At 36.6% G+C, this 21,501-nt stretch overlaps 1 protein-coding gene across 10 annotated transcripts in view; it reads left to right on the top strand.

The window, feature by feature from the left end:
- PREPL (prolyl endopeptidase like) overlaps window positions 1–21,501 on the top strand; it is a 76,980-nt gene that overhangs the window by 51,923 nt on the left and 3,556 nt on the right. For all 10 annotated transcript variants that reach the window (XM_004447323.5, XM_071208801.1, XM_004447324.5 and 7 more), the window contains 5 exons: window positions 14,430–14,627; window positions 16,440–16,615; window positions 18,276–18,492; window positions 20,410–20,559; window positions 21,016–21,139. In XM_004447323.5, coding sequence (XP_004447380.1) covers window positions 14,430–14,627; window positions 16,440–16,615; window positions 18,276–18,492; window positions 20,410–20,559; window positions 21,016–21,139 — 865 coding nt within the window. The remainder of the gene's footprint in view (window positions 1–14,429; window positions 14,628–16,439; window positions 16,616–18,275; window positions 18,493–20,409; window positions 20,560–21,015; window positions 21,140–21,501) is intronic.

Here is a 21,501-nt window from a genome sequence, read left to right as displayed (position 1 = left end):
AACTGTATAATTTAAGCATTAACTCCCCATTCACTATCCCTACCCCCAACCCCTGGTAACCTATATTCTAGAATCTGACTCTGTGAGTTTTCTTATTTTAATTATTTCATATCAGTGAAGTCATATATATCATTTATTATTTCAATGAAGTCTTTTATATCTGCCTTATTTCACTCAACGTGATGTCTTCAAGGTTCATCTATGTTGTCACAGTCTCAAAACATATTTTTTTTTTTACAGCTGAATAATATTTCACTATAGATATATACCCCATTTTATTCATTCATTGTTTGATGTACACTTGGGTCGCTTCCATATTTTGGCATTGTGAACAATGCCACTTTCAACTTCAGTGTGCACGTATCTGTTCTAGTCCCTGCTTTCAAATAGTTTGTGTATATGCCTAGAAGTGGTATTGTGCCAATTTCTTAAAATAAGACAACAACGAAGCTTGCCACATTAACTATTCCTTTTACAAAAGATATATCTATTCTGTAGCATGCAATGTTCTTTGATAGCTTTATACCCACAGTAGAACTTCTTTCATAATTGGAGTCAGTTCTCTCAAACCCCACCACTGCTTTATCAACTAAGTTAATGTAATACTCTAAATCCTCTGTTGTCGTTTCAGCCATGCTCACAGTATCTTCACCAGTAAATTCCATCTCAAGAAATCATTTTCTTTGCCCATCCCTAAGAAGCAACTCATCCATTCAAGTTTTATCATTAGATTGTAGCAATTCAGTCACATCTTCAGGCTCCACTTCTAATTTTAGTTCTCTTACTAAAGAAGTGGTTTCCACCACTTCTGCAGCTACTTCCTCCACTGACGTCTTGAACCCCTCAGAGTCATCCATGAGGGTTGGAATCAACTTAATCCAGCTCCTGTTAATGTTGATATTTTGACCTCCTGTCATGAATCATGAATGCTCTTAATGGCATCTAGAATTGTGACTCCTTTCAGAAGGTTTTCAATTTACTTTGTCCAGATCTATCAGAGGAATCACTGACTATGGCAGCTATGGCCTCACAGAAAGTATTTTTTAAATAAGACTTGAAAGTCAAAATGAGTCCTTGATCCATGGCCTGCAGAATGGATGTTGTGTCAGCAGACATGAAAACAACATTCTTCTCATTGGATACTTCATCAGGGCTCTTGGGTCCAGATACATTGGCAATGAGCAGTAATACTTTGAAAGGAATCTTTTTTTTCTGAGGAGTAGCTCTCAAAAGTGGGTTTAAAATATTCAGTAATCCATGTTGTAAACAGATGTACCATCATCCAGGCTTTGTTGTTCCATATGTAGAGCACAGGCAGAGTAGATTTCACATAATTCTCAATGGCCTTCTGGTTTTCAGAATGGTAAATGAGCATTGGCTTCAACTTAAATTCACCAGCCATATTAACCCCTAACAGGCATTCAAAGGCATTCAGAGGCATTCAAAGGAGAGGCAGCCTGTCCTTTGAAGCTTTGAAACCAGGCATTGACTTCTCTCTAGCTCTGAAAGCCCTAGAATGCATCTTCATCCATTAAAAGGCTGTTTTGTCTTCATTGAAAAATCTGTTTACTGTAGCCACCTTCATTAATTCTCTTAGCTAGATCTTCTCATAACTTGCTGCAGCTTTCATATCAGCCCTTACTGCTTCATCTTGCACGTTTATGTTATGGAGGCAGGTTTTTAACCTCATGAACCAATCTCTGCTAGTTTCTAACTTTTCTTCTGCAGCTTCCTCACCTCTTTTAGCCTTCAAAGAATTGAAGAGAATTAGGGTTTTGCTCTGGATTAGGCTTTGGCTTAAGGAAATGTTGTGGCTAATTTGATCTTCTACCCAGACCACTAAAACTTCTCAGCATCAGCAGTCAGGCTGTTTTGCTTTCTTATCATTCATCTGTTCACTGAAGCAACACTTTTAATTTCCTTCAAGAACTTTTCCTTTGCTTTTACAACTTGCTCTTTGGCACAAGAGGCCCGGCTTTAGGCCTGTCTCAGCTTTCGACGTGGCTTCCTCCCTAAGCTTAATCATTTTTAGCTTTTGGTTTAAAGTGAAAGACATGGAACTCTTTCTTTCACTTAAACACTTAGAGGCCATTGTAGAGTTATCAAATGACCTAAGTTCAATATAGTTGTATGAGGGAATAGCATGGCCCAAGGAGAGGGAGAAAGATGGGGAATGGTCTGTCGATGAATCAGTCAGAACACACACAACATATTTTGTTTAAGTTCAACATCTTATATGGGTATGGCTTGTTGCACCCCAAAACAATTACAATAGTATCATCAAAGATCACTGATATCAAATCACTATAACAGGTCCAATAATTTAAAAGTTTGAAATACTGCAAGAATTACCAACATGTGACACAAAGACAAGAAGTGAGCACAGGCTGTTGGGAAAATGGTGTCAATAGACTTCTTTGACACAGGGTTGCCACAAACCTTCAGTTTGTTTAAAAAAAAAAGCAATATCTGCAAAGTGCAATAAAGTAAAGCACAATAAAACAATGTATGCCTTTTTGCATTGTGGGAAGGTGGTACATTAGGGAGTCCAGGACTCAGTCCTTCCACAAAAACACCTGTTAAATAAGTAGGAACTGTCTGAAACATCTATTTTGAAACTCCAGAGGCTAGAAGAACACCAAACAGCATCCAGCGAAGTGCAGAAGGAAGAGCCTAATTATGGTAAAAAATAGTAAATCATTCTGTGTGTGTGGCTACCAGTGCCACTCTTGCTACACACTGCCAATGGGACCAACCCCTAGCTAGTTTGCTGGTGAGAAAAAGGGACATAAAAATCCTCTTGCTCAAGAACAGTGGTGGGCATGGCTGACCACTGATTACAACTTTAACTAGAGAATTCAGATCGCTGGGACCCCAGCTCTGAGAGCAGCTACTGTTTTAACCCTTACAGACAAAGGTGAACAAGGTGTTGGTAGCCATTGTTTCAACCCTCCCCAGACTAGACAGGGTCGTGAAAACTTAGAAATGTGCTTCCTCAGGGCTGCAAGGAAGAGTTGAAGGGCTGCATTTGCTGGGCAGGTCAGGAAAGCTCAGCTTTGGAGGGCCATCAGAGAAGCTCTTGGCATCCTTCCTGAACTTCTTCCCAGGGTACTGGCCCTGTTTTCGCTGTGAAAGAATGATTTGCGGGAAGCAGATGTGGCTCAAGCAATTGCATGCCCGCCTACCACATGGGAGGTCCAGTGCCTCCTGAAGAAGACCGTGAGCTGGCATGATGGGCAGGCATGGCAAGCTGACACAACCAGATGATGCAATAAGAGACACAAGAAGAAAAACTTAATGAGAGACACAACAAAGCAGGGAATAGAGCAGGAAGTGGCTCAAACAATTAGGTGCCTCCCTCCCACATCAACAGTCCCGGGTTCATTTTCTGCTGCCTCCTAGAGAAACAAGATGAACAGACAAAGCAAGTGCAAACAACAAGGGGTTGGGGAGAAATAAGTTAATAAAACAAATCTTTAAAAAAGGGAAAAAAGGATGATTTGTGAAAGTCCTCTCTGGCATGCCCCTCCTCTGAGGATTTGTCCTTCAGGCAGAAGCAGCTTGAGACAATGAAAGGAGTGTAAAAAACTGCAGAGGCAGCAGTCTGAGGCAGAGTCCTGCCAGCTTCAAACACCCAGGAAAAGGAAGTCTATCTCCCGAGAAACAGAGGGGACAAACCCTGTAAACAGGAATTTCAAAACAACTAATAAGCAAAAGCCCAGGACAAGACAGAGGCCCAGTAAAACAGGGAAAATTCTGCACACTGTATTCACCTTCCTGAGAGACAGGTTGAAATTTCAAAAAAAATCTGTCTTATCACCAGCTAGTTACAAAATTAAGAAACAGACATTTCAATTAATAAATCCCAAAGCTAACATTTTAAACATAAAATGTACCATATGCGACAGAGTACAAGACAAAAGAAATAGGAAATGATGGTTCATCCAACGAAGAGAATAAAAATCCAGAAAACACCAGCTAAGAAGACTAGAATGTGGATCTAGGGAACAAAGTTTTTAAAAAAAGTAATCTTAAAAATGCCCAAAGAGATGACGGAAAATACAGGGAAAGAACTAAAGGATATCAGGAAAACAATGAATAAACAATATGAGTTTTAGTAAAGAGATAGAAATTTTAAAAAGGAACCAAACAGAGCTATTGGAGTTGACAACCACAATAACTGAGATGAAAAATGCCCAGGAAGGTTTCAGACCAGACTACAGCTGGCAGAAAAAAAGAATCAGTGAACTTGAAGACAAGACACTTGAAATGAATTAGACTGAGGAGCAGAAAGAAAGAAAGAATTACAAAAGTAGAAATAGTTTAAGACACCTTAGGGACATCATCAAGTGTACCAATAAACACATTATAGGAGCCCCAGAGGGAGAAGAAAGAGAAAGGGGCAGAAGGAATGCTCGAAGAAGTAATGACAGAGAACTCTGCAAACTTATCAAAAGACATAAATATGAGCAGGACGCCCAGAGAGCATCAAATAGGATTAACAGGAAGAAAAATACATCCATTGATCACAATATCAATGCAAAGTACAGGGGCAGAGTTCTGAAAGCTGCAAGCAAAGAGCATCGTGTTAGGTACAAGAGAGCCCCAGTTAGGTTGAGTGCTAATTTATAATCAGAAAGCATGGAGGCAAGAAGGCAGTGGGTTGAAACACTTAAAGTGTTGAAAGAAAACTACCAGCCAAGAATTTTTTTTTAAAGGAGATTCCAGAGATTGAACCTAGGACCTTGAACATGGGAAGCAGGCACTCAACTACTGAGCTACATCTGCTCCCCCAGGCAAGAATTTTATATCCAGTGGGATTTTCTTTCAAAAACGAGGGCAGGATTAAGATATTGTCAGATACGCCAAAGCTGAAGAGTTCCTCATAGACCTGCCATACAAGCAATGCTAAAGGGAGTTCTTCAGACTGAAAGGAAAGGACACAAGGTTCAAAGTGGCATAAGGAAATAAGACCTGCAGTGAAGGTAATCATTTGGGTAATTATAAATGGCAGTATTATTGTAGTGTATTGTTTAGTATGTTAACTGTTACTCCTCTTCTTCCTACAAGTGCTAAAATGCAAATACATTAAAAAGTAAAGATAAATCTGTTTTTAGACATATAATGTACAAAGATATAAGTGGTAATAAAAGTAAAAAAAAAAAAAAGGGGGGGACAAAGAGGTTTAGGGCAAGTATATGTGCATGCTATTGAAAAGAAAAATGCCCAGGAGGGTTTGAAGTTAAGTTGCTATCAAACCAATTATGATTGTTACATATTTAGGATGTTAAATTTAACCTCATGTTAGTCACAAAATAGATGAAAAATATATCCGAATAGAAATAAGAAGATACTCAATATGGTACAACACAAGAAAGCAAATAAATAGAAGTAGGCATTAAGGTAGTGAGGAACAAAAAAGATATAAAACTTAACAAAGGCTAAATAGCAAAATAGAAGAAGAAAGTACTCTTAAGTTGTGACTTTTAATGTAAGTGGATTAAACTCCCCAGTCAAAAGACAGAGATTGGCAGAATGGATGAAAAAGCATGACCTAAATATATTCTGTCTGCAAGAGACTCACCTTAAAGTCAACAATACAAGTAGGTTAAGGGTGAAAGGATGGGAAAGAAATATACCATGCAAGTAGTAACTAAAGAGAGCTGGGATGGCTATATTAATATGGGATAAAACCAATTATAAGGGACAAAGATGGTTATTATATACTGATAAAGAGGAAACAATTGAACAGGAAGTTGTAACAATTATAAATATATGTGAATATATATGCCTCTAATAGCAGAGCCCCCAAAATAGACGAAGCAGATACTAACAGATTTGAAAGGAGAAAAAGATGGTTCTACATTAATATCAGGAAACTTTAACACATTACTCTCAATGTATAGAACATCTAATCAGAAGGTCTATAAGGAAGTATAAAAATTGAATGATACTCTAAACTACCAACCAGATCTAACAGACATATAGAACACTGCACCCAACAAAAACATAGGATGGGTCACAACACAAGTCTCAATAAATTAAAAAATATTAAAATCAGGGGAGTGGATGTGGCTCAAGTGGTTGAGTGCCTGTTTCCCACATGGGAGGTCCAAGGTTCAGTTCCTGGTGCCTCCTAAAGAAAAAAACAACAAGCAAAACAAAAAATCCAACTCAGTGGAGCCAATGTGGCTGAGTGGTTGAGCACCGGCTTCCCACATATGAGGTCCCAGGTTCAGTTCTGGGCCCCCAGGACCCAGAGAAAAATATATATGTGTGTGTGTGTGTGTGTGTGTGTATATATGTATATATAAATCATAAAATGTATATTCTCTGACCACAACAGAATGAAGCTAGAAGTCAATAACAGAGGGAGAAAGGGAAAATTCACAAATATGTGGAAATGAAAAACATACTCTTAAACAACCAATGGATTAAAATGGAAATTAAAAACAAGTTTAGCAAATATTTTGAGGTGAATAAAAAAGAGAATATAAAATACCAAACCTTATGGCATGTAGCAAAGGCAGTGCTAAGAGGGAAATTTATGGATCTGAAATACTTAATAAAAAGAAAGACATCAGATCAGAGACCTAACCTCAAAATTGGAAGAACTAGAAAAAGAAGAGCAAACTAAACTCAAAGCAAGCAGAAGGAAAAAAATAAAGATTAGCTTGGAGATAAATGAAATAAAAAACAATAGAATCAAAAAAATTAAAAGTTGGTTCCTTGAAAAGATCAATAAATTGACAAACCTTTAGCTAAACTGATAAGAAAAAAGAGAGTAGAAATAACTGTAATCAGAACTTGAAATGGGAATTATTACTGATCCTGCTCAAATTAAAAGGACTTTAAGAGGATACTGTGAACAACTGTATGCCAATAAGTTTAGATAACCTAGATGAAATGGACAAATTCTTAGAAACACAAAATCTTCCTATAGTGACTCAAGATTTCAACAAACCCAATTACTCTTTTTTTCCCTTTTTTTGTCTTTATTTTTTTAATATTACATTAAAAAAATATGAGGCCCCCATATACCCCCCACACCCTCACCCCACTCCTCCCCCCATAACAACAGTCTCCTCCATCATCATGAGACATTCATTGCATTTGATGAATACATCTCTGAGCACCGCTGCACTTCATGGTCAGTGGTCCACATCATAGCCCACAGTCTCCCACATTCCACCCAGTGGGCCATGGGAGGACTTACAATGTCCAGTAACTGTCCTTGCAGCACCACCCCAATTACTCTTAAAGAGATAAAATCAGTAATCATAAACCTTCCAAAAAAGAAAAGCCCAGGACCAGATGGCTTCACAAGGAAATTCGACCAAACATTCCAAGAAGACTTAACTCCAGTTCTGCCCAAACTCTTCCAAAAAATTGAAGGAGGAGAAATACTCCCTAACTCATTCCGTGAGGCCATCACCACCCTCAGACCAAAACCAGATAAAGGTACCACAAAAAAATAAAACTACAGACCAGTATCGTGTATGAATATAGATGCAGAAATCCTCAACAAAATACTAGCAAGCCAAATCAAACAGCTTTTTTTTTAAAGATTTATTTTTTATTTATTCCCCCCCCCCCCCCAAGTTGTCTGCTCACTGTGTCCATTTGCTGTGTGTTCTTCTGTGACCGCTTCTGCCCTTATCAGCGGCACCAGGAATCTGTGTTTCTTTTTGTTGCATCAGCTCTCCTTGTGTGCAGCGCCATTCTTGGGAAGGCTGCACTTTCTTTCGCGCTGGGCAGCTCTCCTTACGGGGTGCACTCCTTGTACATGGGGCTCCCCTGCGTGGCAGGGCACTCATTCCACACATCAGCACTGTGCATGGGCCAGCTCCACATGGGTCAAGGAGGCCCAGGGTTTGAACTGCAGGCCTCCCATGTGGTAGGCGGACGCCCTATCCATTGGGCCAAGTCCGCTTCCCTCAAACAGCTTATTAAAAGAATTATATACCGTGATCATGTGGGATTTATCCTTGGCATGCAAGTTTAGTTCAATGTAGAATCAGTGTAATACACCACATTAACAAAATGAATGAAATCATAAGATCATCTCAATTGATGCAGAAAAGGCATTTGACAAAATCCAGCATCCCTTCATGGTAAAAACACTTAGAACACTAGGGATAGAAGGAAACTTCCTGAACATGATAAAGGGCATATCCAAAAACCCACAGCTGTTATTTAATAGTGAAAGACAGGGATAACTACTGTCAGCACTGTTATTCAACATTGAACTGGAAGTTGTTGCCAGAGAAATTAGACAGGAAAAAGAAAAGGCATCCATATAGATAAGGAAGAAGTAAAACTCCCCCTTTTGCAGGTGATATCATCCTATATACAGAAAAACCTGAAAAATCCACAGAAAGCCCCTAGAGCTAATAAGTGAATTCACCAAAGTGATGAGGTACAAGATCAAAACCCAAAAATCATTAATTTTCTATTACACAATCCATGAACAATCAGGAGAAGAAATCAGAAGGGAAAAAAATCCATTCACAATAGCAACTGAAAGAATAAAAAATCTAAGAATATATCTAATCAAGGAGATAAAGGACTTGTGTACACAGAAACTACAAAACTTTGCTAAAAGAAGTTAAAGAAAACCTGAATAAATGGAATGACATTCTGTGTTCATGGTTGGAAGAATAAGTATTGTTAAGATGTCAATACTACCCAAAACAATTTATAGATTCAGTGCAATCCCAATCAAAATTTCAGCACACTTCTTTGCAGAAATGGAAAAACCAATCATCAAATTGACATGGAAGGGTAAGGGGCCCCAAATCACTAGAGAAAAAAAAGAATGAAGTTGGAGGGCTCACACTTCCTGATATTAAAATTTATTGCAAAGCAAAAGTAGTAAAAACAGCATGGTACTGACACAAGAACAGACATACAGACCAATGGAATTGATTTGAGAGCTCAGAAATCAACCCTCACAATAATGGCCAACTGATTTTTGACAAAGGAGCAAAAAGTACTCAATTGGGACAGAGTAGTCTATGCAATATATGGTACTGGGAAAACTGTATCTCCATTTGAAAGAAAAAAGGGGGTGATCCCTACCTCACAAAAATCAATTCAAAATGGATCTAAGATCTAAATATAAGAGCTAGTACTATCCAACTCCTAGAACAAAGATGCTAGGGAAGCATTTTCAGGCCTTTGTGTTAGGCAATGGTTTCTTAGATTTTACACCCAAAGTAAAAGCAACAAAAGAAAGAGAAAAAGATAGATGGGACCCATCAGAATTTAAAACTTTTATGCCTCAAAAGATTTTATCTTGAAAGTAAAATGACAACATACACAATGGAAGAAAATATTTGGATACCACACATCCAATAAAGTTTTTCTATCCAGAATATATAAAGAAATTCCTCAGCTTAACAACAAAAAGACAACTCAGTTAAAATATGTGCAAAAGACTTGAGCAGACTTCTCTCCAAAGAAGATATACAAATGGCCAAGAAAGCACATAGGAAGATGTTCAGCATCACTAGTCATCAGGGAAATGCAAATCAAAACCACAAAGAGATACCATTTCACACCCATTAGAATGGCTGCTATTTTTAAAAAAAGGAAAAATTAAGTGTTAAAACTTTTTTTTTAAGTTAAAAAAATTAATGTTGGAGAAGATGCCGAGAAATAGGAACATAAATTTCATGCTGGTGGCTGCATACAGCTGCTTTGGAAGACAGTTTGGCAGTTCCTCAGAAAGTTAAATATGACACAGCAATCCCACTACTAGGTTTATACCCAAAAGAATTGAAAGCAGTGATTGAAACAGATATTGGCACGCTGATATTCATAGCGGCATTATTCGCCATTGCCAAAAGATGGAAGCAACCCAGATATTCATCAACCAATGAATGGATAAATAAAATGTGGTATATGCATACAATGGAATATTAGTCAGCCATAAAAGGAATGAAGTCCTGATACATGCAACAACATGGATGAATCTCAAAGACAGCATGTTGGGTGAAATAAGCCAGACACAAAAGGACAAATATTACATGATCTCACCTGACTTGAAACAAGTAAAATAGGCACACTTACAGAGTCAGAATCTACAATATAGGTTACCAGGGGACAGAGTGGGAATAGGGAATGTGAAGTTAAGGCGTAAAATAGCACAGGGTTCCTATTTGGAATGATGGAAAACTTTTGATAATGGAGGGTAGTGATGGTAGCACAACATTGTCAACACAGTTAAAGCACAGAATTTTATATTTGAATGTGGTTAAAAGGGGAAATGTTAGATTGCATATATGATAACAGATTAAAACCTTTTTTTACAATTATGGAACTACACGACACCACCCAAACAGTGAACCCTAAATTAAACCATGAACTTTAATTAATAGTACAGTTATAAAAATGTGCTATCATTTATAACAAATATTCCACACCAGTGCATGGTGTTGGTGGTGGGGTGGTGTATTGGAATTCTGTATTTTATGCACGATTGTTCTATAAGGCCACAATTTCTCTAATAAAGATAAATTTACAAATGAGGTATGCCTGTATAAAGTACTGTGGTGGGCATTATATCTGGCCTGAGGATGCAGTTTAGCATGAGAAATTAGTACACAAAGATTAAGTGAAAGGCGGGTTTAAGTTGATACTAATACTGTAAAAAGTACTGTGGGGCTCAAAGGAGAGGAAGAGGGCTCAGAAAAGTTTTTATGGAGTAAGAGGAATTTGAGATGAGCCTAAGCGGATATATAGAATTTTTAAAATCAATTTTATTAAAATGTATTCATGCACCATACAGTCCATCCAAAGTGTACATTCAGTGGCGTTTGGTATAATCAGAGTTGTGCATTCATCACTTCAGTCAGTATGAGAGCATTTTCATTATTCCAAAAATAATAATAATAAACAAAAGCATTCCTTAGTAGTCACCTCTCAATCTCTCTTTCCTTCCCCTGCCATACAGAACTGCTAATCTATTTCTGTCTATTTTATTTCTATTTACATTTTGTATAGATGGAGTCAAACAATATGTAGTACCTTTTGTCTAGTTTCTTTCACTTAGCTTTTTTTTTTTTTTTACCATTGATGGAAGATTTATATTACTGTGCACTACTGTCCATAGTTTGCTTTGGTTGTATTTTCGCCCACATAGCACCCTGTTATTAACATCTTGTAACGTCAACGTACATCTGTTCTGTTTCAGAGAAAAACATTTTATTTATGCACAATTAACCATTCTCATTTCTTACATAAGGATTTACTATGTTGTACAGTCCCATGTTTCATTTTTTAGCTTTCCTTCTAGGATATATAAAAACTATGATATGTGTTTACCATTTCTATTCATTTTCAAAATTTTACCAATTCTCCTAGGTTAAACCTCAGCTTTCCACTCTCATTTTTCTGGTGACCTGTATTCTAGTTGATACATAGGATTTTGGCATGTGGGGAGTGGAATGACACTTTATGGCTGAATAAGTCCATAAAATAACAAAAATGGTCCCAAGGCTGGAGTTCATAAAATGTTCACTAAACTGCTAATATTTCCATTTTATTGAAGCAGAATAAATTTCTGGGGGTGATTTGAAGTTCTTTGTCAAGGTGAGAGCTTTATGCATAAATTATGAAAAGGGGAATATTTGCAGTTTTTGAGCTGGGCTGTGATTTGAGTAGTAGAGTGAGATACATCATGAGGTTATCTGGCAGCCATGTTATGGTAGAATGATGCAAGAAGAGATAAAGGGCAGTGGGATTAGTTTTGAGATTATTATAGTTATAGAAACAAATAATGTAGAAATAATGCCTAAAACAATTGAAAATGTCAAGCTACTCTCTTAAATTATCAAATAGAATGTCTGGTCTCTTAGAAGAAAATTTAAGTATTCTAAAACAAGAATGGTGATTGACTTTAGGGGTTTCCTTATTGCCTTCATCTGCTGGATTGAAAGCATTTCTTTTCACTTGCTAATTAATGCCACAGTCAGATATCTTTAATCAGAAAACTGGCAGTGTATCTATTCTTATTTCAGCCCATGCAAATAGGGATGAAAGAGAATGTCATTTCTAGCAGAGCATTTATTACAATAAAATCCTACGTGAAGAAAATTAGGTATGTCATGTGGCATTTACTCTGCTATAAGAAGATTTAACTTCTAAGTAAATAATACCCTTTACATTACATATTTTTAAGTATTCCTATTGTATAGACACTTTATTTTCCATGGTTTTAACTTCTGTTAGAATAGACATCCTGTCTTTAATTTATTCTATACCTTCTGTCTCTTCATTCTCTGCCAGTTTTCAACCTGTAGTACCTATAGGCCTTGTATAGTATTGAGTCATCATCAAGAGGAGTTAAATACTATATTTATACCAGTGCTACATAACAAGAATTTTAAAGATCAGAGTCTTTCCTTCATGAACTGAATCACCACACTGATTAACACGCATAAAAAATGTCATACATAAAAATCTTTAAGCCAGTGTATGAGTGGATTATGAAGGATTTCTTTATATAACATCTCTACCCAGTAGCACTATAGTAAAAGTTCTTTTTAAACCTAATCTCAGCAATAGAAATAAAAACTCATCATATATTTCCCTCCTATCCTTGGTCATCATGTCATCAGTATTTCCTGGGAGTACTTTTTTTCCATACAAAGATATATATTATGATATTTGATATCTAAGCAAGTTGGGAAATTTTCACTTTGTGCTGACATGGATTTATATTTTGGAAGAATTTGCATACCCCAGGTAATTTTCTGTCAGCATATCATGTCCTACTCATTCTTTTAATGCACTAATTATAGTTAGCTAATGCTGAATCCTGTTTCTGTCAAATACTTAAGGAATATCTGCATGGTACCTGGCCAATTTATTATTTTGAATTTTTTATACACAGATGATACTGCAGGCTTTATCTTAGTGGGAAGTGTGCACAGGTGATATATCACAGGCTTATCTCAGTAGGAGCTGTGTCTTAAGATATCCTTGAGCCAATTAGTACTTATTTCTCTATCAGCTAGACAAACTTTAAAAAGTCAATAGCCTTGGGGCCATTTTTGTTGTGATTAAAACTTTAAGCTTAACCCCATTATTTTTAGAACTACACCCAAAGACTTTTTTGATTTATTAGAACAACTTGGGCTAAAGCTAAGACAACTTTCTACATGTAACTGTCTTAAAAGTCTCACCAAAAGGCAGGCAAAGGTGTACCTCTGTAGGCTAAGAAACCTTGTATCCTCTCTGAGTCCTTGTTACAAGGTCAGTAGCAATGCTTCTCACTTGTTTTTTCATCCCCACTAAAGTCTCAATTTGCCCACTTGTAGTTATGCCAACAGATTTCTCAACTTAAATGTATACATTTTTCTCTCCAATTATGACTTAGATTTAAATGTACAAATTATCCCTTAAAATAATTCCCAAACTAAAAAGAATAAATTAGGAACTCTTCTAAAGAGACATTACAAATTTATGTCCTTTTTATTGTTTTAGGAAAAAGATTTTTCTGATATTTAGAAGAAATTTGTTCTGTGAACATAAGCTTTGTGACTGTAGTTTCTACAGGTTAAATGGTGTACTCTTTATGCACTCATCCCTATCCACCCATTTTGAATAGTGCCTACCAGTGGCATTGCTGGGCCAAGACCTGATTTTCTAAGGAAATTTGCCATTTCTACAATTACTCAGGTAAAGGAAGGCAATTTTCCTAATGTTCTGACTCTCAGTACCATTTCTAACATTCTGCCAACCTGCTTACAGAGGTCTTTAAAAGGGATATAAGAGGGATATTAGTAGAAGGCTTGAAGCTGGACCCTGCTGCTTTAAGAGAATAAATTTTGATTCCTTTCCTTCTTTCTTAAAGTTAAGAATCTTAAGCCTAATAGCTGTGAGTCTCTCAGAGTGGATGTACTATGTAAGGTTTTGTTCTGCACAATGGTTAGCCTGGGAGCTAAAGGTAGAAATAGATTATAAATGCTTTAGTGCTGCTGAGCCCTGGAATAATAACTGTCATCACTCTGGCTGTCCAGACAGCAGGAAAAGAACTGGTGGGTAAATTATTAAAAACACATGTGAGAGATTTCATGTTCTCTGAAAACAGAAATCTTGGAGATGTTGCTGGGTTCCAGAATTACCATTTGATTTACACGTACTGTTAACCATTTTGCTATTTCATTGCCCAAGTTTATATCCCAAAGTAAACCTTTTTATTAAAGGAGTTTCGTATAAATCTGGAATCGTAATAAGTCATTTTCCGATCATTTTCCTTATTAATCATTAATGTAGACTTTTGTTTGATTTTTACTTGAAAAAGATTTTGTTGTGACAAAGTACCCATTCAGTGAGGCATTATGTGATATTAGATAGACTCAGAAATTTAATTATACTCAGAGTCTAGGTAAAGAGTAAAAATAGCTATTTTGTTTCTTTAGCTCCCTCCATGGGCCTGTGGATTCATAATGGATACAAATTCTGACCCAAAGAACTGCCCCTTTCAGCTGTGCTCTCCAATTCGTCCCCCCAAATATTACACGTATAAGTTTGCAGAAGGTAAACTCTTTGAGGAAACTGGGCATGAAGACCCAATCACAAAGACTAGTCGTGTTTTACGTCTAGAAGCCAAAAGCAAGGTAAGTCTTTGCAATCTCCAGTTTCAACCCACATTTACTAAAAGACATACTGTTTGCAAAGTATTGTATTAGCATACTTTCCCAAAATGTATTCCATATACCACAATAAGACGCAAATGATTTTAGGGGGTACCTGGATTTTTTTTCTCAACTTTAATACCCAAATATTTTAACATGCATTAGAAATTTACAGCTAGCCCTTGATTTCATGTTTATATTTTAATTTAAAAGCTGATTTAAAGAGAAATTAAGAAAATAATCAAAGTTGGTGTGCAGTTTTTTCAAAAATTATGAAGGTGGTAGGTAATGATTAGAGTGAACTAGACTAATACAGTCCCTGCCCTCATGGAGCTTAAAGCTAGCAGGAGACAGATGTTGAAGAAGTAATTACAAATATACTGGTTGCTGCAAAGGAAGACATACAAGTACAGTGGAGGCTTATGGCAAAGATCCTCACTTAGACTGGAGAGATCAGGGAATGCTTCTGTGAGGAAGTGATTTCTCAGGTAAGACCTCTAGGATGATTAAGAGTTAAGCTCGAAAGGACACAAGGGATGAGAAGTAGAAGAAGAAGTAACAACAGATATTTATATTCCAGGTAAACCCAATACACAGAATTTCCAAGTTTATGCAAGTAGGATACAATATATAAACAGTGGCCTTGAATTTACAGAATTTTTGGACTTTAGCATGTCATATATCAGATTTCACACGTGCTAACAAAGAATGAATTTATGACAATAAGACTTTTTTCATTATGAATTTTTTCTTTAATTCATTAATTTTTTTCAAGATTTATTTATTTATCAGACCCCCCCTTTGCTGCTTGCTTGCTGTCTGCACTCTGTGTCCATTCACTGCGTGTTCTTCTGTGTCTGTTTGTCTCCCTTTGGTTGTGTCATCTTGCCGTGCCAGCTCTCCGCAGGTACGGGCCGTCAGCTCTCTGCAGGTGAACCCAGGGCCTCCCATTGTGGTAGACGGAGTCCAATCGGTTGAGCCATATCCACTTCCCTTTATTTCATTAATTTTTAAAAGTATTTTTGATAAATCATTATTAATACTCTACTATTACAAAAACAGTATGTGCTTGATACAAATACAAAATACAGAAATTAGTATCACTGCTTTTCAGTCCTTTTTGCTGCATCTCTAAAAATAATTAGTTTAACCATTTAATTTAGTGTTTCACTGTCCAGATTTCTCTGCAACAAACATACTTTTAGGCTTTGTTTGGTTTTGCTTTATTATATAAACATGGTATTATGCCAGTCAAGCAAAATGTTGTAATTTCTTTTATTCCAAATGGAAAAAATAGTAAAACTAAGTTCTTGTACTTGAGGATTCTTCACACATTAAGGGAGAAGGAGAGCAACTGCTAAGTGGAAGCTGCTGTAACTTTCTGCTGTTTTTGCACTACTGATGAACTTGGGGATCCAGCCCATCATGTAGTTGCTACCATCTTTGCCGCTTCCTTTTCACAAGTTTCCAACCATCAAGTTTTACTCTGATTGTATGATTGACATTGGGGAGGAAGCAGGGAAATGAAAAAACCAAGATTATTTTACCGAAGTTAAGCTATACCAAGTTTTATGAGGAATTTTCTGTACTGAGAAGTGAAAAATTAAGTTATATGGTTGTGAAAGTTGAGTATAATAAAGAATGAAAGGAAGATTTCCTCCTTATTTGATAACACTGGTATCTCCATTTATTGCCTGTAATTGAAGTTTTCAAATGAGAATGTGTATTTTAATTTGGGGATAAAACTGTTTTTAAAGACTTTTCTTTATATATTTAAAAATTCTTCAATTCTAGGATGGAAAGCAAGTGCCAATGACCATTTTCCACAAAACGGATTCTGAAGATTTGCAGAAGAAACCTCTCTTGGTACATGTATATGGAGCTTATGGAATGGATTTGAAAATGAATTTCAGACCTGAAAGGCGGGTGTTGGTGGATGATGGATGGATATTAGCATATTGCCATGTTCGGTGAGTCAGCACATTTAGAGCTTTTTAATAGATACCCAAAATAAGAAATGTATCAGGTACAAAAGTTTTTGTTCTCATTTGTATTTCGGAATCTGTGTATTTTTAAACTTGATGGAACTTGGGCTGGTGGAACTTGATTCAATATTAGATTAGTTGGTCCTGAAAGCAAAAGGATAGATTTTTAGGATTTTTAAACAGATGTGTCAATCTCTCTGTACTTATTTAATAACAGTATTATTTCTATTTAACTCTTGAGTTTAGGTTTTTCTAAAGCAGCCTCTTAAGCTGGGCTCCTTTGTTCCAATTTAACTTTTTTTTTTTAAAGATTTTATTTATTTCTCCCCCTCCCCCCCCATTCCCCCTGTTGTCTGCTCTCTCTGTCCATTTGCTGTGTCCATTCACTGTGTGTTCTTCTGTATCTGCTTGTATCCTCATTAGGCAGCTCCAGGAACCAATCCTGGGACCTTCCAGAGCAGGAGAGAGGCGATTACTCTCTTGCACCACCTCAGCTCCCCTGTTCCACTATGTCTTCTTATTTTCTCTCTTCGGTGTCACTTGTATCATCTTGCTGTGCCAGCTCTCTGCGTCAGCCAGCACTTCTGTGTGGGGCGGCTTTCCTGCAGCTAGGCAGCATTCCCACGCAGGGCTGCTTTCCTGCATGGGCTGGCACTCTGCGTGGGTCAGCTTGTCACATAGGCTAGCTTGCCCTCACCAGGAGGCCCTGGGCATCAAACCCTGGATATGGTAAACAGGAGCCCAGTTGGTTGAGCTACATCCATTTCCCCCAATTTAACTTTCATTTTATATTAATTGTTTCCAAATTCAAATATTATCTTATGTCCCTGCTTAAAATTCTTCACCACCTCATCTTCACAATAAAATCCAAATTCCTTAGTGTGCTACTCAACATAATGATATGACTTACCTCTGTAGTGTCATCTTCCCCAAACGTCCTACACTTCAGCCATACACATCTTATACATTCAGCCTTGCTACCTCCTTTCAAATAACATGTTCTTTAACCTCTGTACGCTTGCATATGATGTGTCTGTCTGTGTCTTGATGCCTTCCTTTTCCTTGCCCTACTTAGAACTAATATACTTCCTTCAGGATTCAGATTAGGAGTCATCTCCCTCTTAAGCATTCATGCTTCTAACTTGTATACATACTCTCAACTTGGCAAATGGATATTCTTTCTCTGCTTCTGTAAGACCTTAAATATACTAGTATCATAGCAGTTTTCATATTTCCAGGTAACTCTTTGTTTTCTTTCCCCACAAAATTATGATCTTCTCTGGGGCAGGCAAATGTTGCTCATTTTTATTTTTGAGCTCTGTACTTAGCACATACCTAAGGAGGCAGAAGCTCAAAACATATTTGTTGCATCAATTTTTGGTTGTATATATAAGGTTTGGCAACTTTTTTCTATAAAGAGCTGGACAGTGAACATTTTAGGCTTTGCAGGCCACATATGGTCTCTGTCACATATTCTTGATTGTCTTGTCCCCCCACCCCAATCCTTTTAAAATGTAAACATCATTCTTAAATGTCACAAATTAGCTCTAAGTGGATTTGGATTAAAAGCTATAGTTTGCTGACCTTGATCTATATCATTACTATTTTATTTCCCTCGCTAAAACTTTTTGCCCTTTAATTTCAGTGGTGGTGGAGAGTTAGGCCTCCAGTGGCATACAGATGGCCGTCTAACTAAAAAGCTCAATGGCCTTGCTGACTTAGAGGCTTGCATTAAGACGCTTCATGGCCAAGGCTTTTCTCAGCCAAGTCTAACAACCTTGACTGCTTTCAGTGCTGGAGGGGTGCTTGTGGGAGCATTGTGTAATTCTAATCCAGAGCTCACGAGAGCTGTGACTTTGGAGGTGAGTATATTCTGTCTCTACAGTTAAAAGGGGGAAATGAAAAGCCTTAGACTACTCGAGGAAGAAACTTTTCTTTTGAAGCTTAACATGGCATCAGAGTGTTACAAGGCTTTTAAAAATTTTAAACACTGAATTTTTGCTCTAGGAGAAACTTCTAAGGTTTTTTAATCCAGTTCTTTACCTTTCATTTTTCTTCCCTGATAATTTTTTATTAATTTTTTAGGATTTCCACTTAAGAATATTGATGACTGCTCCCATTGATCATTATTTGCAAGAACATTTATAATTGTTAGGAAAAGAGATAGAGTCCGCGACTCACTAGCTCTCAGGAGTCAAGTCAGGCATACTGTGACTCTGGAATGTACTGAATCCTTTGACTCTTAACTTTGACAGTCTACAGCCTAGCAACATTTCAGATCTGGATTTAGGGGCTCTCTGTTTTTAATTTCTCCATTCTTAAGGGTGTAGTTTTTCTATACTTTAATTAAAATACCTTATCCTTTCCTGAAAAAATGCTCTAGTCTCCTGATGTCAAAAACTATAAAGTTAGATTATAGCAACTGGTTTTATCTCCATCATTCTCCTGCTTCCTGATTAGATACTCTGGGAAAGAGTACATTATTTTCAGGGAGGGAGAGGATACATTGTGGGCTTGTATTGAGGAAATAAAATTTTTGACTAGTCCTAATCTTCTAAATCTGTTTTTTTTTTTTAAGTGAAATACTAAATATGGAGGAAAGATACTTTATGCACAAAGATAATAATGGCAGGATTATTTACAATAGAAATAAAATAGAACTGATCTTTGACTTTTAGAAATTATACTTCAAAAATTTCAACTGGAGAATAATAAGAAATGTGTGTAAGGTTGCTTATAATAGTGAAGAATTGGAAACAGTCTAATTATCTAATATTTGGGGATTCGTGTATCAGAGCTTCTAGTTATAAACACCAAAATCCAGTTCTGGCTAATTTAAGCAGAAAAGGAATTTATTAAAGGATATTAATTAGGTAAGCATGGGGACAGAAACAAGCTTAGAAGCTACACAATCAGAGATATGTCCAACATATACCAAAAAACTGGCCCAGTGAAGCTATCATTGCTGCTACGTCTTGGCACAAGGTACCCTACATGCCCCTGCTGTTTCAAAAATCTGGATATAGCTGCAGCACTTTTGCCAGAATAAATTTTCTATGGTCCCAACTTCTTTGAGTCACTAACTTCCCATTCAAAGTTTTTGAGAAGATGTGTCTGATTGACTGATCTAAATCATACGGCTACTCCCGAACTGCTGGGAAAACTGAAAAAGGAATATCTGGCATGTGTAATGACTCTAAGGTGAGAGTCTCTGTCTCATAAGGTTGGGAGTTTTCCAAATGTAGAAAAGCAGTTCAGATGCTTGGCAGCCAAAAAGAATGAAGGATGTTCATTATACTTGGTTAATACTAAAATAAGGGAAAACAGAAATCATGCTAACAGGAATATAAGGCTAAGTGAAAAAGAGCAATCTCCATTCTTTTAAATGTTTTCACACTGGTTTATGGTCCAATAGGTGATTTTTTTTTTTCCTTCTTTCAACTTCAGTATTTTCCAGATTTTCTTCAATTAGCATTTATTACTTTTATAAGAAAAAAATATCTGTCTATATGAAATAAAGGCACCAAACTGATAACAAAGAATTGTGAGATTAGAAGATAAACCATTTCTTGTTATATGTCTTTTTAAGGCATCTAAACACCTAAAAACAAGTTATAAATTACAGAACTTGGTATTCTGGCTTCTGGGAATCTATATGGCTTTTTGCACTCTCTTTACTCATGTCAACATGTATATTCAGTAAAGTATATTTTTCTGAAGCTTTTTTTACCAACTTCTTAGTCATAGTATACATTTCTTTGACTATATATATTTTTTAGGCACCCTTCTTGGATGTTCTCAACACCATGATGGACACTACACTTCCTTTGACCCTCGAAGAATTAGAAGAATGGGGGAATCCTTCATCTGATGAAAAACACAAGAACTACATAAAACGTTACTGCCCCTATCAAAATATTAAACCTCAGGTAGTAAAAGACAGTTATAAAATACTATCCTGAAGTGATAGAGAAGATCATTAAAAGGTTACTTATTTCATGAGCTAAGGCAGGAATTACTATAATAGGGTTTTAGATTTTTCTACTTGTAAGACCTAAACATCTTTTCAGCACCATCTCTGCTCACACTCCATGTTTGTTTCAATTTAATACTCAAGGGAATAAAGTTATCATGCCATAATTACTAAATTAGATATGGTCAGGGTCTCTAGTTAAGAAAAAGCTATTCCAGGCAACAGTATTCTAGTGCTGTGATACTGTAGATCTCTCAAAGATGGCAAATGAGAAAACACTTCTAGCACTTAAGGGAAAAAATTGGAAGTGATTATTTTTCATGATCTGTTAGGTGAAAAGGGTAATGAATAACATAAAGCTCATAAAGGTGTAATGAATAACATAAGCTCTTTGTAATCTCTTTTCTTTCAGCATTATCCTTCAATTCACATCACAGCATATGAAAATGATGAACGTGTACCTCTGAAAGGAATTGTAAACTATTCTGAGAAACTCAAGGAAGCCATCACTGAGCATGCTAAGGACAGAGGTGAAGGTAGGAGACTACCTACCCAGAAGCAGGGAACATAGGGCTAAATGGACTGGCACTCTCAGCATATTTCTCAGATTAGTAATTTTTTTGCAGACCAAATCATCATGATTTAGGACAAATAATTGTTTTTCCCATGTTGATTCCCCGATTGGAGCATGTATAATGACTTCAACTGCCTTGGCTCTTTTTCAAAGGATAATATTAAAATAAGGTATGCAGGGCACAACTTAGAAAAGAATAAATTATAATAACAAATCTAAACATGGAGATGCACTATCCTACAATTACAATTCATTCAACAATATTTATTGAGCCTTTATTCTCAGAAATCTCTAAAAGAGAGATTGTGAAGTTTTTCTCTGGAG

The sequence above is a fragment of the Dasypus novemcinctus genome, chromosome 17, assembly GCF_030445035.2.
Source record: "Dasypus novemcinctus isolate mDasNov1 chromosome 17, mDasNov1.1.hap2, whole genome shotgun sequence".
Lineage (NCBI taxonomy): Eukaryota > Metazoa > Chordata > Mammalia > Cingulata > Dasypodidae > Dasypus > Dasypus novemcinctus.
This window is presented reverse-complemented; position numbering and strand designations above follow the sequence as displayed.